The 18,254-nt window shown below is 40.7% G+C and overlaps 1 protein-coding gene across 1 annotated transcript in view; it reads right to left on the bottom strand.

Annotated features, from left to right (window-relative positions):
• LOC134223131 (uncharacterized) overlaps positions 1-17,920 on the bottom strand; it is a 120,155-nt gene extending 102,235 nt beyond the window's left edge. The window contains exon 1 of the mRNA XM_062702270.1: positions 16,485-17,920. Coding sequence (XP_062558254.1) covers positions 16,485-17,920 — 1,436 coding nt within the window. The remainder of the gene's footprint in view (positions 1-16,484) is intronic.
• Between the last annotated feature and the right edge of the window lie 334 nt (positions 17,921-18,254).

Genomic DNA, 18,254 nt, shown 5'->3' with positions numbered 1-18,254 from the left:
AAAATCCTTTAGAAGTTGGAATAGCTTCTAAAATTTCTCCAGGAATTAACCCTCCCTTATCGATTCCTCCAAATATCCCAGGAATTCCATCGCAAATTCCCTAAAATCCTCTGGAAAGGAAGGAATTATTCCCTGGAAGTTCCTCCGATTTTCCCTAAGAATTTCACCAAAAAATCATCCGATAATTACTTTAAAAAATAATTTATTAATTACTCCGAAATTGACCCCAGGCAATCTTCCAGACATTGGCTCCATCAGTTTCTCCGCAAGTTCATCAAAAAATTTCATCCGATGTTTTCAGTGATCAAAAAACTAAACTAGAAATCCACCAAAAGTACAGAAAATTTCTCAAAAAAATTTCCCTGGAATTTAGAAAGTGATTTGTCCTGATATTATCCAAGAAGTCCAGCGAAAATTCCATTCCAAGAATTCCTACGAGAATTTTCAAATTAGTTACTGGTATTAAATTAGAAACTGGTATCTCACGACCTATTTTGGCTCAAATTAGACATGGTTATTCTGGAGGTTCCCGGACTAAAAGCATCAACCCGATCATTCTTTTGTGAAATCATGAAGCTTGAGGTGTCGCACATCCTATTTTGGTTCAATTCAGAAAATGGCCCAGGAAACCTTAAAATATCATTTCTATCATTATTTTGTGAAATCTTTAAGTTTAAAGTGTCACACATGACTTAGTTTGACTCTATTAAGTAAATCGCCATTCCAGAGGTCTCCCGGATTATGGCCGATATGGCCGGATTGAACCCGAGTGGCCCAGAAACCCTAAAAATATCATTTTCATCGTTGTTTTGAGGTGTCACACGACTTATTTTGACTCTACTTAGGAATTGGCCATTCCGGAGATCCCCCGGATTATGGCTGATGTGGCCATACTAAACCCAAATGGCCCAGAAACCCTGGAATTATCATTCCCTTTGCCTTGTGAAATCATGAAGTTTGAGTTGTCGCACGACCCATTTTGGCTCTATTTTGGAAATGGCTATTTTGGAGGCCCTCCAGATTGTGGCCGGAACCCTAGTGGCCCAGGAATCCTGGAAATATAATTCCGATGATTGTGTTGTGTAATCATGAAGTTTGTCACACGACCTATTTTGGCTCAATTTAGGAAATGGCCATTCCGGAGGACCACTGGATTGTAACCAGATTGAACCCGAGTGGCCCAAGAGCCCTAAACATAATATTTCCATCATTGTTTTATGAAATCATGAAGTTTGAGGTGTCACACGACCTGTTTTGACTTAAGTTTAAGAATGTCCACTTTTCTCGGAGACAACTAACCTCAACAGGTTCTGGAATAATTCTGGAAGCGTACTGAGGAATGACCCAATTCAAATAAGAATCGAAAATTGGAATCCATCCGGATCGAATGCAACTTGTTGCAAAGGAATCGGTCAAGAAATGTGTTTTTTTTTACAGCGGTTTTGATTGAAAGCCCTTAAAAACGGACTTCAGGGACGAAAATGTTGAATATACAATTTTAATATATTTTTCACCCGGCAGACGTTGACCTGCATAGTAGGCGAAAATGCGCGTTGTGAACTGCCCATACGTAATTTCCATACGTATTTATTTTTTTTATTTACTCGACCTTACTCATAATTTTCGAATCAGGAAATATCATATAAACCCGTCGAACTATAACGATCATATCTGCTGAAGGAATGAAAAAAATCCATCCAGCCGTTTTTGAGATATGCGGATACGAACACAGACCATTTCATTTTTAATATATAGAGAAGAAGATTATATAGAAGAAGAAGATAGTAGATAGAATATCGATAGATTTCAAAATTTAAACGTAATTTTGTACTTTAAATTTAAGATTTTAAATTTTAAAGATGAGATTTAAATGTTAAATTGAAAATTTGAAACTTAAAATTTTTAATCGGGAAAATTTTTAATTTTTAATTGTACAGCAATGTTCATAATATTGTTACGCTTTTTTGCTTTTTTGTACCTGTTCCGTCGATGTCGCTTTGTTTCGCGTTCGGCGAAAAGCTGCACCGACATCACAATTGATAATTTCAGCTCCTCCATCCTCTGCAAATCGCATAGGTCGAAACTAAATTTTGTTCTACGGCAACATTCGATCCGCTATAACAATAATCAGAAAAATAAATAGGTAATTTGTTCCAGATGAATGAATTTTCTATGCATCTAAAATATCAGCTTACCTGGTAGATTCCCAAATTGGTTGAAATTGGCAAGCGCCTTTACTCATCATGATTTTCGATATCTGCTCCCGGTAGTATACGACGAAAGGCGACCACAGGATCTACAAAAAAGAAAATAAGATTCACAAGCAACTCTTTGGAAAGATCATATAGAAATTTTGTTTCCGATTTCATGCATCTGGGGAGTATCTTACCTGTAAAATTTCCTTGTTTCGTATCACTCCCGCGTTGTCGTTTGTTCATCGAGTCAGCAAAGTAAATTTAGAGGTCCCGTGCGTTTATTTCCGCTTCCAAAAGATTTTTGCTGCTGCTTCTGCTGCTGGACTGTTCTTTCCGCAGACGAAAAGTGAAAACTTATAGCTCGACCGAGGTGACAGTTGTGATCACGTTCCGGTATTATTACATTGATTACGCGCAATATATCGCTTTTTATGTAATATTACCCTTGTTTTGAACCAACATGATATGCAGCTTTTCTTATGTATTAAATTACAGCAAATAAGAGGTAATGTTGCGATTTTTTACGCGGCCTTAAAAATATTTTCATCAATCGTGTTTTACGTTGAGCGATGTACATAAGCATCAATATGGTGTAAAAATACGTTAAATCCATTTTTACATAGAATTATTGAGTACGTTTCGAAGCGTTACGTCGCAGCATTTTAATATTTTTTTTGCTGTGATAGGGCTATCGCTTTCTATCTTGGGATGACGTCACGCAAACTGATTTTCCTAATTCTGTTTAGATTTCTTATAGCTAGATGCAATATAATGAAACAGTCTGACCTTAGTTTTCTGCTTCAGGCATGTGGCTGATCTTCCGGCAGGTATTCACGACACCTCCGAATTCTAGTTGGCCGCTTTTCGTCGTAATACGGTACACGGTTTGCTGTGTGTTTTCCACTGTGTCACTGCCCGTCGTCAACGGCTATTTCAAATTTCCTTCCACAATTACGATGTCTCGCACGGTGAAATAGCGTACGGAGTATCGCTTCGGATCCTTATCAAAATTACGCCTCAAACACATGGCGTCTCACTCGAACTGATGGTTTTTGCACACGCTTTGACTAACGCACATCACCGTGACGTTTGGGCCCGTTGTTGGCGTTGGCCGAGGATTGACGTCACTACGGAAAGCGGGGGGTCGTATTACCGCTTGGAAATCCCAATGGAAGCACGTTGTATAGGAGATACTTTCGTTTTGGGTTCCCAACGGAACACCCGCATTGAGCAGCGGGTTTTATTGCCTTTTGGAAGTAACTAGCTGCACATGACTTAGTTAGTCGAAGGTACATACAAACTGACCTAACAGGAAACGATTTCAAAATGGTGATAAGTTCACAAAAGATCACTCAAATTCTCATATTCAGCACTCACAATATAATAATCACCGTCCTAGCTCACGTGTTAAGAGATAATTGCCAAATATTTCTGGTAGGTCAATTTAGGTGCGTACAGGTCTAAGAGCCGGAGAGAAATAGTTTGGGGCTTTTAAATTATATTCTGTCTACCCAATCCGCTAGGTGACTATCCACTTCCAATATAAAATCGCTTTTCTGTATTCACCCATCTCTTTTTCACACATTTAGGTCCCTTTCTGCTTCCCACTCTTACTCCCCAACACCCAGTATTTTTTTTTTGTCGTATAGTTTTTTGACTTAAATAGATTTTTTAATCCACTTCTAGCCTATCTAAATGAGATCAGAGTGGAGGTTCTCGCTTACATTGTTTTTTTCTGCGAAAGCTCAGTGGTCTCATTTCCCACAACGAGATGCTTCATGTTGGAGCCGTACACATCTTACGTAAGCACTAATGGGGGGAGGGGGGGGGGTCAATATCTCACGCTCCATATGAATAAAAATTAATGTATATGAAAAAAAATCTTACATGGGGGGAGGGGGTTTCGAAAAACCCAGAAAAATTGCTTACGTAATAAGTGTACGACCCCTTGATGAAAGTTTAATCAAACCAATATTAGAGATGCCTATTTTCTTTATTAGCTTACATGTTTATGTTGACTGTTTAGAATATGAGATTCCCTTGAACAAGAAGAGAGATTTTGTGATTTCCGGATGTGGTTTTGGCAGCCGCCTACATAGGATGACGGAATAGGAGGACACCTGATTCGGCGTAAGCAGCCTCAGCGGGTGTGGAAAGAAGCAGTTCGAAAACCTTGCGAAGGTACTGGTTGTAGACTACAGGGAAATTACGCTGAAGCTCCCGACGCAAGTCAGCTCTAGTCCATACAGCAGTCTGCTGTCAATCAACGCTTGGCCGATACGATACCAAGTGATGTTATATGAGCGATGCGGTCTTAGTAAGGTTTTAACAACGTTAATCGTCGATCTACAGCCGGTTTTGGCCGCTCTGAAATGAGGAATGAGCCACAATCCTCGGTCGATGAAGATTCCGAGGACTTTAACTTGTTTTAGGTTTGGGATCGATTGCCGTTTTATCTTGAGCCTAGGACCACTTTTTTTGTACATATGCCCGGCCCCCATAGCAAAGTCGACCAACGAGACCCACCGAGGAACTGCACCAACCACTGCCAGTTGGTTCTGGCAAGAGGGAAGGGAAAAATCGCTGACCATTTAGCGTATTAAATGTCCCCCATAGTTATCTTTCTCGGAGCATAATTATCCTTTTCGGGAGCGCTCGGAGGGCTATTCCTTCCGACCTTAACAGCATGATGCGTTTCGTCGGACCATCAACGAAAAGCTTTGTGTCCTGTCCGAGAACGTTTCGGAAGGATAGAAAGCGTCGAGGTTTGAAGGCGGAAGGCGTTTCACAGCGAAGGTAGACATCCACAATGATTATAAAAATGCCTAAAGAACGATCCGAGGGTCTTCTGGAGGATTCCTATGTCCGTGGAGTGCCGGATGTCCTTACCTATCTTGCAATCCCATTTGTATTTGTCTTTAGGGAAGCGATCCTTGGAGACTACCTGGAGGGCTAACATCCATGGTGAACTATCGTTGGTCATCAGTTCCAGGTTGGGCACATTGTTCCAAAAGTCGTTGATAAAATCCAATGGAAGCGTAGGAGAGGCGGAAGTTTTGTTTGGATCCGTACCCGACGCAGGTAGTGGTGATGATAACGATGGATCAGTTTCGTTGCGCTAATCAGAAATAAATAGTAGGAGTCGGGCTTTGGAGGTATCCGAAAGGGTACTGCTGTAGAAGGTAGTGTCTTGGGTGGTCGACCCTAAACCAATGCATATTAAATACCAATTGGGTCTAGAGACATATTTCGCGGCAGTTTATATTTATTAAAAAAAAAAACTAGCTTTGCAATGCACTTTACCAAAGTGCCATCGTTCAGCTTTTATTGTTTAAGTGCAGGAAATGTCACAACAAAGCAACGAACTATGGACAATTTCAGTCAAAAGGCGAGCGCACAGAAGCGTAGGGCGCGGACACAAATTAATTAACGAAAAAATACTTCTGTAATAAGATAACGTTTATCATCGTGTATGCACCGGGTGGACCACATGCACATGGGACGCTTTTAATTTTGTATTTGTCCTTTTCCGGTATTCATTGCTCCGGCTGAGGCTGCCGGGAATAGAGTCGACGTTCAAAGATACAAAAAAGACAAATAAATTGAAGTTAAATAAATGGCATTTGTGTGTGCACCGACCAGCGGAATTGCTCCTATCGGGACATGGTGACCGGTGCATATGCGTTCCGTAGCCTCTGTAGAACGGCGTCGGTTTACGAGAGGTGTGCATACGTATATAATATCATTAAAAAATCCATTTTACACTGCCACCGCGAGAAAAACATTTTTTTTCGCGCAGCTTCCGGCAGATTCTACTGCAGAACGAGGGCTTCTGAATCCGATTTCTCTTAGCGATATAAATTCTCTGGAGGGTGCCCTCTTTCCTTTCGTTATCCGGTTCTAGTAGCAGTCACTTTCTGAGGCTCTGCCCTTGTTCTGATTTCCGTCATAGGTGGTTAAACTGTTGAGGTTCCATTTCATAACAATATGTCCCCAGATTCGATGATCAGATGCGATGAAACTCTTATAGCAAAATTTGTTTCTTTCAATTGATCTTCTGATTGGTCACGAAAATAGGATTACGACCAAAAATATTTGCTGTAACCCTATATGTGTAATGCCAATAAAAGCAGAACCAATTTTTGGCAATTTTTTTCTGCCTCCATTTTGCATGGAAGCGACGCGTATATTACACTCAACCTTAAACGATGTCTGTTGGGCGAGAAGGTCCTTCTCCTCCCTACACAATAACGTACGCGGCTTAAAAAATAAATTAAAATGCCGAAGCATAACTATGCGCGATGTGCAAACGGTTGTCTCCTCTGAGGACACCGACTGAAACCACCACTAGGATTGCTTCTCGGTCGTAGTCAGATGGCTTTTACGAACAATTTTGGCACACCCACCAGCTTTTTTTTATAATCACCTGCCCCTGCACACGTTACTGGGGGAGGAGGTCTCACCCTTTCCAGAAATCAAACCGTCTTTTTTTCCACGCGATGAGCAGGCGCCAAACCCCACGTAATGACATGGTCTCCTTCGACGGGCGATGGTCAACGATGTTCGTCAGGACCGTCATCCTCGTCGGTCGCAACGCCATAGGAGACTCTGCCAAGCGTGAAAAAGTCAACCCCGTAATAAAGCACAAGCATTGCACACATTATGAACATTGAACGACGGTGGTCGTCGTAACAGGCAGCGTCGCGTCGTCGCGAAGCGCGAAATGATAAATATGTGATGTTTTCACGCTCTTATGGAAGGGACAATCCTTCTAACGGGCTCACTGGAGTGAGGAATGAGCAAAATGCGTTAAATTTTTGTACTGCCTAATGAAACTTTTTCTATAGAATGGGTGCAGATGAAGCAAAGTTTTAGGAAGTTAGATCACTTTTGGTTCACGGTTGTTCAAAAACTGTACTCTATTTCTACTTTATTGGCGGCACATCTTACCTATCCGGTTTGAAGCTATGTGTTCATAAAGCATTTCCAAAGTTATAAGCCGCGTATTTTTTAAAGTTAAGTGAAAATTTTCTTATTCTTCTATGGCTCTACATTTCAACTGAAACTTGAACTGCTTTTTAAACACAGTATTTTTTTAGCATTCCCTCAGGTATAGATTAAAAGCTTTTCTTTGCCCGTCGTTGCATGAAAATGTATCTTGCGTGGCAAGTACGATGGATACAATATGCCCTGGGAGTCGAGAATGTTAACCACCCGAAAACGTCCTAGACCTGACCGAGAATCGAACTCGCCATCTCCGAATTGGCAATCCTACGCCTTCGCTTACAATAGTGTAACTGGAGCAAGTCAAAATGGTTTCCATAGCAATCCGTGGAAAATGTCATGGAGCTTTAATATCATATGCTAATGAATGCAGCTACTTGAAACTTGATGCAAATAGTGTTTGCTTTCAAAAAATATAGTTAATTAATGAACACAATCCTTGGTAATAACAAAAGTCTCGATATTGCTGTATTCTACCAATTGAGTTCGGTGTAGCTACAAATGTTTTGGAATAAAACAAATAATAGTTCTCAATTCTGTGTGTTGAATTTAAATTCAAATTTTCTCCATAAAATTATTGGCTTGCCTAATACACTTTATCATCATGCCTCGTCTCTCCGCAGAAATTATATTTTCAGTATCCCCATCCAGTCTGTCATACTATGAATATCCGTTAAAAGCCATCCAATTGAATCGAATCAAATACTTTTTCATCCCAAACTAAAAATACGCGGAAGATATGTACCCAGCCGTTTCGGGGGTGCATCAGTTATCGTATTTCATATGCAGAAACTCAGGAGTCCACCCCTCCAATCGCTCATCCTCACACCACCATCGGTTAGATATTGAGGGTAGCAACTTGAGTCAAAGCTCATAATTTCATTTTTTTTGCGAATGCTCACCAAACCAAATTTCCGAATACCCCAAAGTTGGCGAAATGACTTGTTTGGCAGGTTATTCCGTACCGAATTTCGCATTCCCCGATAGCTTCCGATACGGTGCACTACCCCCCACTTCCGCGTCCCAGAAGTATGATTCATTTTTGACGAGAGAGCACACTTGAAGGAGCGAAATTAATTTCCCCATTCGATCATTTTAGCTTTAGTTTTTTTAATTTATTAAAATAGTGCCTCTCTCTTATTTCACACATACACGTCGCTTGTGTCCGCCGAGTTCGAGGGAATCGAGTTAGCATCGGTTGGCGCTTTTTTATCCTCGACTTGGGGACTGGATTCGACGGTCGCGAAAATGTTCTCCCGCACCTCCTCCTCATTGCTCGACCAAATCGAAGCAGGCTGTGCATCATGGTAACCGTTTCGCGGAAGTGAACTTCTTTTTTTTTTATTCGCGGTTATGTCCACTTGCTCTTTCGCGCTCACATGTGGAATGTACGATGCCTATGAACCATGTGCTCGTGCATGGAGGCAAACGCAAACTTAACTCCGGGTGCACCGTAGATGATCACCGCCGTTCGTTCGGCCAAAAGTAGAGCCAGTTGCCGTAGCGAGGGTTTTTTTTGCCATTACCTATCCCGAACTGAAGATAGAAATACGTGATTTGTGATTTATTTTCTTATATTTTTATTTTAATACTCAAAAAAAAAACAAATCTTACAATTATTGTATAAAATCTTGGCATGTTCAATACTGCAAGGTTTTATTTAAAAAAAAAAAAGTTATTACAGATACTGAATTAAAATAATTCAAAATTGTAAAACTTCAAGACAATGGTTTTAAAGTTTCTAAAAGATTGTTATGCGGAAATGTATTAAAATCTGTCATCTGCTGTCTGGGTGCATTTTTTCATCATATCGAGTTATCAGCTATAGGGGGAGATCCCCCAGCGCCGGACACCTCACAATACCGGACACTTCTAAAAATAACACTTGCAAAGATCCTTCCATTATCTTATGTAGTACAAAAGAAAGCTATTGAAAAGTCTTTTACCTGCATGGAATATCAAATCCTCATGTTGTAAACTTTGTCCAAAATTTAAATTTGAACAAAAATGCCAAAAATTTTCATGTTTCGCCTTACTTTAGAAGGTCTGAATCAACAATATTAAAATCAATCGAATGCATTCTGATTATGATGAGATGGTCAATATTAGTCATATATCAAATAGTGATCATGAATTGTTAGATATATAATGCATATATAGTGCAAAATCAATTTCTGTATTTCGGTAGCTGTCCCCCGGGCCCGGACAGTGATTTTTTTCATATGATCAAATGTAATCAAATGTAACAATTTAGCTCAGCTCATCACTGTTCGAACGAAATAAAAATTTGAGAAGCCAGAGCAAAGTCGTATGCAGACCTGTTCTGATTTAGGATGTTCTTGACTCGAGTAAACTGGTGAACGGTTGATCGACCAAGTGGAAAACCAAACTGTTCCTCGTGCCGGTTGTTGTTTACTTCGACTAACTCCTGTTGTCGGCTGTAAATAGCCTTTCCAAATAACTCATCGAGCTCTTTAACAGAAAAATGGTAATTATGCATGTTGTCATTTGGCGCATACGTCACTTTCTCAGATTACGGCAGTTTGGCTGACTTCCAGGCAGTGGGTAGGGGAAGGGGGGGCAATATGCCCTAGCTAAGCAAACACTGCTCTATTGTCTTATTTGTAACGCTATTCATGGGTATTTTTACATTATGCATCAGTTAAACAAGATAGCTAGTTGATGCCATTCAAAAATTGTCAAAAATCTCAATCATATTGATAATATTCACATTTCAAAAAAGTGGTGATATTTTGTTGCCGGAAAACTCATGAGGCAAAACGCCATTCAGCTGGCGGCTCCTAGGGAACAAAGAACCACGCGTCGGCGAATCAGCATTCTAGTATGGATAGTCCGTGGAGACGCAAGTACTTTGTAGGTTATTGCCACTAGGGCGTTTTGCCTCGCCAAAATATTAGATGTTTCTTCAAAATGTGGAAATTTTCGGTTTTTCCGACCTTCCCATGCACTATTTTGAAACTTTCTTCGCCTATCCTACTTAATTTTAGATCTAGTTTTGTTACGGACATATTAATGACGGTAAATATGAGGGAAACCACAAAAGGCGTTTTGCATCGGGGGAGGGGGGGGCGTTTTGGGGCCTCTTCCCCTAAGTAACTAAGTAGGCACTGATTGAAAATCAAAACAAGGTCTTCAAAGAAGATCATACATCCTTCTTCAGAACATGTATTCTGGAGTCTTTAAAGAACTGCTTGTTCTTGTGCCTAAGCTCCAAGTTGAAGATGTTATCGAATCCTGGGACTTTAATATTTGATAAGAAAATTATTTTGAGCTTTTTGATGGAATGTTTTCACCTGTCATAAGACGAGTTTATACAATCCCATTGAATTCCACCACTTAATTGTATCTTGACAGATACGTATTTCGACCTCAACAGTAAGGCTGTCTTCAGTGTCTCGTACTTGACTCGACTTGACTCGACAGTCGTCTTATGACAGGCTTTAATATTTGTTAGGTTTCGACGAAGGTCGACAATTTGTCAGCTGTTATAACCAACTCATCCGAGAAATCATTGGGAAGTTGATAGAGTCTGTTTTCATATTGATAAAACAGCTTCTTTCGGACTAAAGATACTTTAGCAAAGACTGTGAGAGCTATTAAAGTGTCGTCGAATCTCAGCAGGAGTTCATTATGCAATTGAGACTTGCTTTTATTTGTAAGCTTGCGGAGCGACTTAGCACAGACTGGGGAAGCGCGGATCTTACAAGAAAAATCACTATTTCTGAGATTTACCATCTTGGCCTTGCATTTCTGGTCATGCGATTGCAAGGAATAGTCGTCGTTTCACACTACGCATACAGATTCAATCAGTGAGTGTCTTGATGATTCAGTTGTTGCTTACTGTCCACCGTTAAATGCTATTCCCTTGCCAGCGAGGCCGCTTCCTCGATAGAATGCAGCTGTCTCAAATAGAGCCTCGTAACGTTTGCATTTTTTAAAAAGGACAAAACTTGCCGATTTTACATAGTTTTTACCTAGACCTGTGCGCCGGTCATATAATCGGCGGCGGCGGCGGCGTGGTGATCACTTTATCCCCGGCGGCGTCACGGCGGCGCGCCGTTGGCTTTAATCGGTGGCGGCGGGGTGAACCGGCGTGGATTAAAAAACAATGGCTAACAAAATCAATTTGATCCCGGATTTTTTTTATTCACACGGTACGAGTCACCCGTACAAAAATCGACTTCAGTTACAATTGCAATACAGTATTGACCCGATTTTTTCTACCCCCGATTTTATCACGTCCGGAAACCCCTAGAGTAAATTCTAAGAAATTTCCAAAGTCATTTATAAAAAATCCGAAGGAATGCCCAAAAGAAACTTCCGAAGAATTCTTAAATTAGTTTCCGATGAAATTTCTGAGCAATTTCCGAAGGAACCCGTGAATGAGTTTCAGAAATAATTTTTGAAGGAATTCAAAAACAATTTTCGAAGGAACTTGTAAAACATTTCAAAAGAAATTTGCGAAGAACTTCCGGAATCTATATTCGAAAAGCAATTCCTGATGGAATTTGCTAAGGAATTCCTGAAGTAATTCCAAAAGAAATTCAAAAACAAATTCTTGGAAAAAGTTCTTAAATAATTTCTGAGGGAATTTCTGAAATAGTTCTTAGGAACCCTTCTTTGAATTTAATTTTTGGAGAAATTTTAACATTTATTCAATTTCTAGATTCATTTCCTAGAGGAATTTCTAAACGAAATCTCGACGGAATGTCCAAAGGAATTCTTGAAGACATCTAAGATTTTCGGAAGTTTTTTCAGGAGTTGTTTCGAAAATTCGGATATTTTCTCAGGAACTTGTTAAGGAATTTTCTAGAATTTGTCCTAGAGAAGAAATTTTGCAAGAAATTTTAAAAAAGTTCTTAGAAAAATTTCTAAGGAATAACCAAACGAATTTCCCAATGCTTTCCTATACAAATTTCTGAAGGAATACGTGGACGAATTTCCGAACTAATTCCTAAAGGAAATTGCAAGAAATACCAGAAAGAATTTTCGAAAGATTTCTGGAATTCGTTTCCGGAGTAGTTTTTGTAGAGCCAATTTCCAAGGGAATTACCAGACGAATCTCCAAAGGAATTTCTGGAGGAAAAGGCGAATAGATTTATATTCCGAAGAAATTCCTGGAGAAATCTACGAATTACGTCAGAAATACCAGTAGACATTCCGTCTGAAATTGTATTGGGTATTTCTTCTTAAACTCCTTTGAAATTCCTCCTAAAATTTCTTCAAAAAATCCTTCAGAATTTGTCTTATGGATGCCTCTGAAAATTCGTTAAGGATTTCCTTTGGAAAGTATTTTAGAAATACCTTCAAAAACTCTTTAGGCAGTTCTTTTAGGAATTATTTTCGAAAATCCTCAATGGATTTCTTCAAAAATTTCTTAAGAATCTCCTTAAGGAGTCTTCGAAGGAATTCCCAACAAAATTCTCGTAGGTTACATTTTCGTATGCATTCCTTCATAAATTCCGAATGAAATTCGAAAAGGTTTTTCTAAAGAAATCGGTAATGATAATTCCAAAGGAATCTTCATAGAAATTTTGTAAGGAATTTCCGAAGAAATACATAAAGAAATTTCCGGAAGAATTCCTGAAGTAATTTTTTAAGGTTTTTTAAAGGAAACTTTTCGGAGGAATTTCTGGAGGAGTTTCCAAAGAAATTTCTTGATTTTTTTTTCCGAAGTAATTTCTGGAATATTTTCCGAAGGAATCCCTGATGGAGGAAATTTCGAAGAAAAACTTAAATGAATGTCGATACGATGCTTCTTCGAATATTCTCAGAAACTTTATAAATTAGAAATTTTTGAAGATACGTTTCTTAGAGCTTTTACAAAGTATTGAACCATTTAAAAAAAATTTAATTAAAGTTTCGTAATGTTTGTAACTGCTTGACGTTTAACTAAACAAGTTTACTAAATACTAAGCGGCGTGGAGAGGCGACAACATCCCAGCTCAGGGTTATAGTGGCAGTTCATAAGGAAAAAAGAACCGTGGTGCTCACAACATACTAAATGGTTGTGTCAATCACATTTAAAAATTTATTTTTATTAGTTACTCGGGACAAAACAAATGGAAAGCAGTCACTGTAGGGATTTAATTATTTTGCTAAATTTTGCCAAAAAAGTCTTATGTCCTAATAGCACAAATCTAAAAACAAACAAAACTGTTGATTTTGATAAATAAAAAAGTAAATATTGTCAAGATAATGACTGTGCTACTAAACTTGACATTCCTGAACTGCAATGATTTGCTTTAGGAACAATAACTACTGTTACAGGTTTGGTTCAATGATTAAATCAATACAACAACTCTATATTTTTATAATTTATATTATTATTTTATTAACTATATACCAATGATGACGAGATATCTCTCGAGAAGGAACTTTTCAAGGATTACATTCTATCCCAGATCCTATGAAAATTGTTTAGGTGAATGACTGAATGATGCCATAGCTTAGATAAATTCCGAAAATTAGTTTAAAAATGTATGTATTATTTTACTAGATAAAGCCACAATCAAACCTCAAACTAATCAACCAACTTATTCATTAACCAAGATAATGTATGTCACAACACCGACTTAGAGACACCATCACTAGAGGTAGATTTGAAATTGAATTCTGACGAGTTCCACTTAAACATGAAGTGTCATAAGACATATTTAGTACTATTCCAATTAATTCCACCACGTTGTATTGCTTTACAGATACATATTTCGACCTCAACTGTTAAGCCGTCTTCAGTGTCTCGTACTTGACTCGACAAGTTAATTGATTTTTTTATTGAGATTAGTCATCGGCGTGGCAAAATTATGACCGGCGGCGCGTCGACCCAAAATCGTCGGCGGCGGCGGCGTGAGTAAACCAACGGGCGGCGGCGGCGCACAGGTCTATGTTTACCATCTCCCGCACTAACGAAACTACCAATGCAATATCCATCATAGTAATCCATGATCGAGCAGACAAAATTTGACAGTTCTAGCTCTATCATTCGAATTCTAACCGTGATGGCAAAAACAGTGAAGCAACTCCGTTCAGAAGTGTGCGCGTTCAAAGAACGACACGCCGCCGTGTTGAAAACGGACATCTTGACACTAATAGACAACAATCAGAGCACCGAAAGAAAGACCGGTTTCAAGCTCCAAAGTAAGTAGTGCTGTGCACCGCCACGCCGCGGCCGCCGACAATTTTTATGCTCCGCCGCTGCCACCATTTTTGACCGATGTGCCACTGCAATTTTTGAAATGATTTCAGTGCCATCGCCTGGGGGTAGTTTTGGGAGTTCATCACCCTCCCCCAATTTGTTAGAAAAAAAAAACTCCGTTCAAAGTCAAACCCTTATAGATTTCAAAAATTTCGGCTGCGCCGCTGAAAAAAGCGTGTACACACAAACAGTGATGGGAAATGTCAAAAAAATGTCATGGCATTGCTATTACTAATTTTGTAATAACTTTTTTCAAAAGTCATTTACAGTTCGGATTTTTTGATCAACATGTAGTACTTAAAGGGTCCTAGAACTTTGTCGAACAGATCATTGTTCTAAATACAAATTGTGAGCCATGAGAGCGAGATTAAAAAAATGTCACGGAATGTCATGACATTAATGTCATCTGACACTAATTCGGCTCTCACGCCGCCAATATCACATTTAGAGAAATTACCTATTAGAAAAAGTTTTCGGGTCATTTGAAGGCTACATGTTTATATGCAAAACATTATTGTAAATGACTTGTGAGAAAAGTTATTAGCAAGTTAGTCCCATGACATCGATATGACATTTCCCGTCACTGCACACAAACCTCTTTTTATGTCACTTTGTTGGGAGGGTGCAAAAAGAGGATGCAATAGGAAGAAATTCTCGAAAGACCTAGAATAAAATAATGTTTGAGGGCATATTCATTTTGGTTCTATGGACTAAGTACAAGCGAATTATCCGTTTTGAAAAAGAGATAACAGGCGTTTGCATATGCGTGTAGACCTCCATGCCTAAGCTCCAGGGAATTCTTGAATGAACTGTAATGGAAAAATTGTTGAACGCTCATCCAATTCATTTCTGTGGATCACAGTCTGCATAAACGAATAAAAAAATATAAAAATATTTTTTTTACACGGGAGGTATTCATTAATTTCCTGCCCAATTTGAACCTTCACAGCTTTTTTATACCAGATGAATTTTCTTTGATTTATTTGTGAACTTCATAGTTTAATTGACGCTAAATGTTTTAATCGACTAAAAACCATCCGTGTAAAAATAAGAACTTGATGTACTCCAGGCAATTCTTGTATGGCATGGGATGCATTTTTTCTTTATCGGTAGGGATGAGTTTTTTCTAATTATCTTAAAAGAAAACCGTTGCGTTGCGCTCAATATTTTACTTGCTCAAGATAAGCTTAGAGAATAAAAAAAATCTGGATAACTGTATTTGAACGAGGTGGAACACAAAGTCAGACAGAAACATAATTCTTAGTTGCTTAATCGAACTCAATACAGAAGTCCCTCCTCTCTCCAACAACGAAATTTTCTCGCTACGCCACTAATTTACAAGATCTGCTTTCGTATTTAAAGAAATCTGATTTTGTGACTGATTACAGACGTAATGTAATGTGCCATCAAATGGTTCGATACGGAGATCAGCATTGAATTTCTGGCAATGACAAAACCACCATAGAGCCATTTCACACAGAAATATTTTACATAACTGGTATAAAACTAGGAAATCCTCCAGGTACATTTTTAGCTAACCCGTCCTAGGAAATTTCTTCTCCCGCAATTCTGGAAAATTCATTTCTGGGAATCTGAAACTGTGAGAACTCCGCCATCAGCGATTCTTTCTGCAGAAGCTCTCGAGATTCAAGACTCCTTCAAAAGTTCGGGAGAATTTCCACACTAAGAGTTTTGAGGAATTTGCTACGTTAAGAATTTTGGATTCTTCAATTTTGAGAAAATCTCTTCCCAGAAACTCTGCGAAATTCCTTCTTTAAGGGGTTGGGGTGTAGCTTCCGCACTGACGGGGCCTCGGCTACTCGGACGCTCAACTGCGGCCATTGTGTTGGTGGTGGGTGTTTGCGATCGAGAAGTGACGATGGTAGGTGGTGGATTTGTGTTCGCATTCGTGATTTGAGTAACAGGTACTCTTGTGTAAGGCTCAGCTTGCACATTTCCATGGTTGGTATTAATTGTGGGGTAAGGATTGAAGAGGAAAGTGGAAGGGTCTTGTGGGTTTTAACTATGGAAATCGGGCGGCGAAACTGAGCCTTTAAACCACTTACTTTGAACTCTTGGGTACTGCACCACGTTTCGTCTTGGGACCACACAGGGAGGAATCGCTGCTGTCCTCTGTGTTCCTTAACGATCGTTCGCGCTTGGGCGTTTGCTTCGGTGTCGTGTCCATGCTGTCGTCTTCTGAGAAAATGTCGTACGGGTCGTCTACGATTTGAATCTTCTCTTTGTCCGCCTTGTTTTTCTTGTCGGTGTTCTTTTTGGCCTTGTTCTTGTTCGGTTCCACACTTGGTTGCTTGACCATAGCCTTCAGCTTTTCAATGATGCTGTCCTTCACAGCCAGCGATTCCTGGAGCTTGGTTATTTCTCCGGTGAGGGCAGCTACCTTGCTAACGAGGTCCTCGATGGTACCGCTGTTCTGTACAGTCTCCAACCTATTACCGACTCCGACTTGTTTCGCTTTGTTGGCCAGCTGCAGTTGGTTGATCTTTGCCCTGAGCTCCTCGATTTCTTTGTCCTTGCTGGAGTTTACGACCTTGGCGAATGATCCCGTTTGACCGGAAGCGCAGCGCAGTTCGATCTCCCTGCGGGCTTGCGGGTACGAGATGCCTTGGTCAACCTTTACGCGTTGTACCTCAACCTCCTTCAGGTACACCGGGCATTTCCGACTTGAAGTGGGGTGGGAACTGTTTCTGCAAAATTTACAGAATTGCGGTTCCGTACACGGGGGTCGGTTGATTCTTGCTTCACCGTCGTCGATAGCCATGGCGGCGCTTGTCGGGTGGTGCTTCGAGCAGTTGCCACAGATTTGCTCCTCGCTGGGGCACCTCTTGCCCGTGTGGCCGAAGTCCCAGCAACGGAAGCAGCGCATCGGGTTCGGATAATAGTTCCGAGTTGCACATCGAGACCATCCGAAGTGGATGTACTCGGGGATTTGCGTTCCGGAAAGGGTAAGGACAATAGCGGGTGTGTTTATCAGCTTACCTTCTGGGTTTCGCCGCTTGATTCGGTAGATTTCCCTTACTCCCTGATCCTGGAGTTCCGACAGAAGGTAGTCGTCGGGCAGGTCTACCGCATCGATGCAGGAAACGACGCACTTCGACACATTGAGTGTTGGGTGTTCGGTGACTGTGACGGGGGTCTCGTCGCACAAGACAGTCATTTTCAGTAGGCGATTGAACTGAGCTGTGCTACGAACCTTCAAAGCGTAAGACGCTCCGCGGTTCTCCTTCGTTGCACCATCGATAGGCCCGCCGAGATAGGACTCGACCGAGCGGCGGATCAGGAATGGGTTGGGTGGTAACGGTTTACCAACGCCCGACAGGCGAAGGATTTGGAGCGGGCCGGAGGTACCGGTGGGGTCCATAAAATCCGGCAGTCTCCTGCCGGTGTACTCCCCGTCACGACAGTTTGACACTTTTTTGTTGCCATTCTCGGGGCCCCCTGGGTCCCCTAGGCGATAGGAGTGGCCAGTGGCCAACTCCATCTTATTCCACTCGCGCCGCCAACCGGCACGGGCGGATAGACCACGCTGGTCTTAAACACTCGCAACGAGTACGCGACGACTGTAAACGAGGCGCGAACGCGAACTGAAAAACTACCGTGCGTCTCCACCGAATGGAGGAAAAAAGTTTCTCGCACTACCGAGCAAGTCACTCAGTGACGTCACACAAACCCGGATCTCCGGTTGCCGCTGACCGATCGGACCGGTTCCGACCTTAAAATGTTTATCGCACCGCCAGAAGTGCCCTGTCCAATTTTTGTGCGCCGGGGGCCACTGAAAGTCACTTTTTCACTCACTCGAAAATACGGCGTCCCAC

This window comes from Armigeres subalbatus, chromosome 3 (assembly GCF_024139115.2).
Source record: "Armigeres subalbatus isolate Guangzhou_Male chromosome 3, GZ_Asu_2, whole genome shotgun sequence".
Classification (NCBI taxonomy): domain Eukaryota; kingdom Metazoa; phylum Arthropoda; class Insecta; order Diptera; family Culicidae; genus Armigeres; species Armigeres subalbatus.
This window is presented reverse-complemented; position numbering and strand designations above follow the sequence as displayed.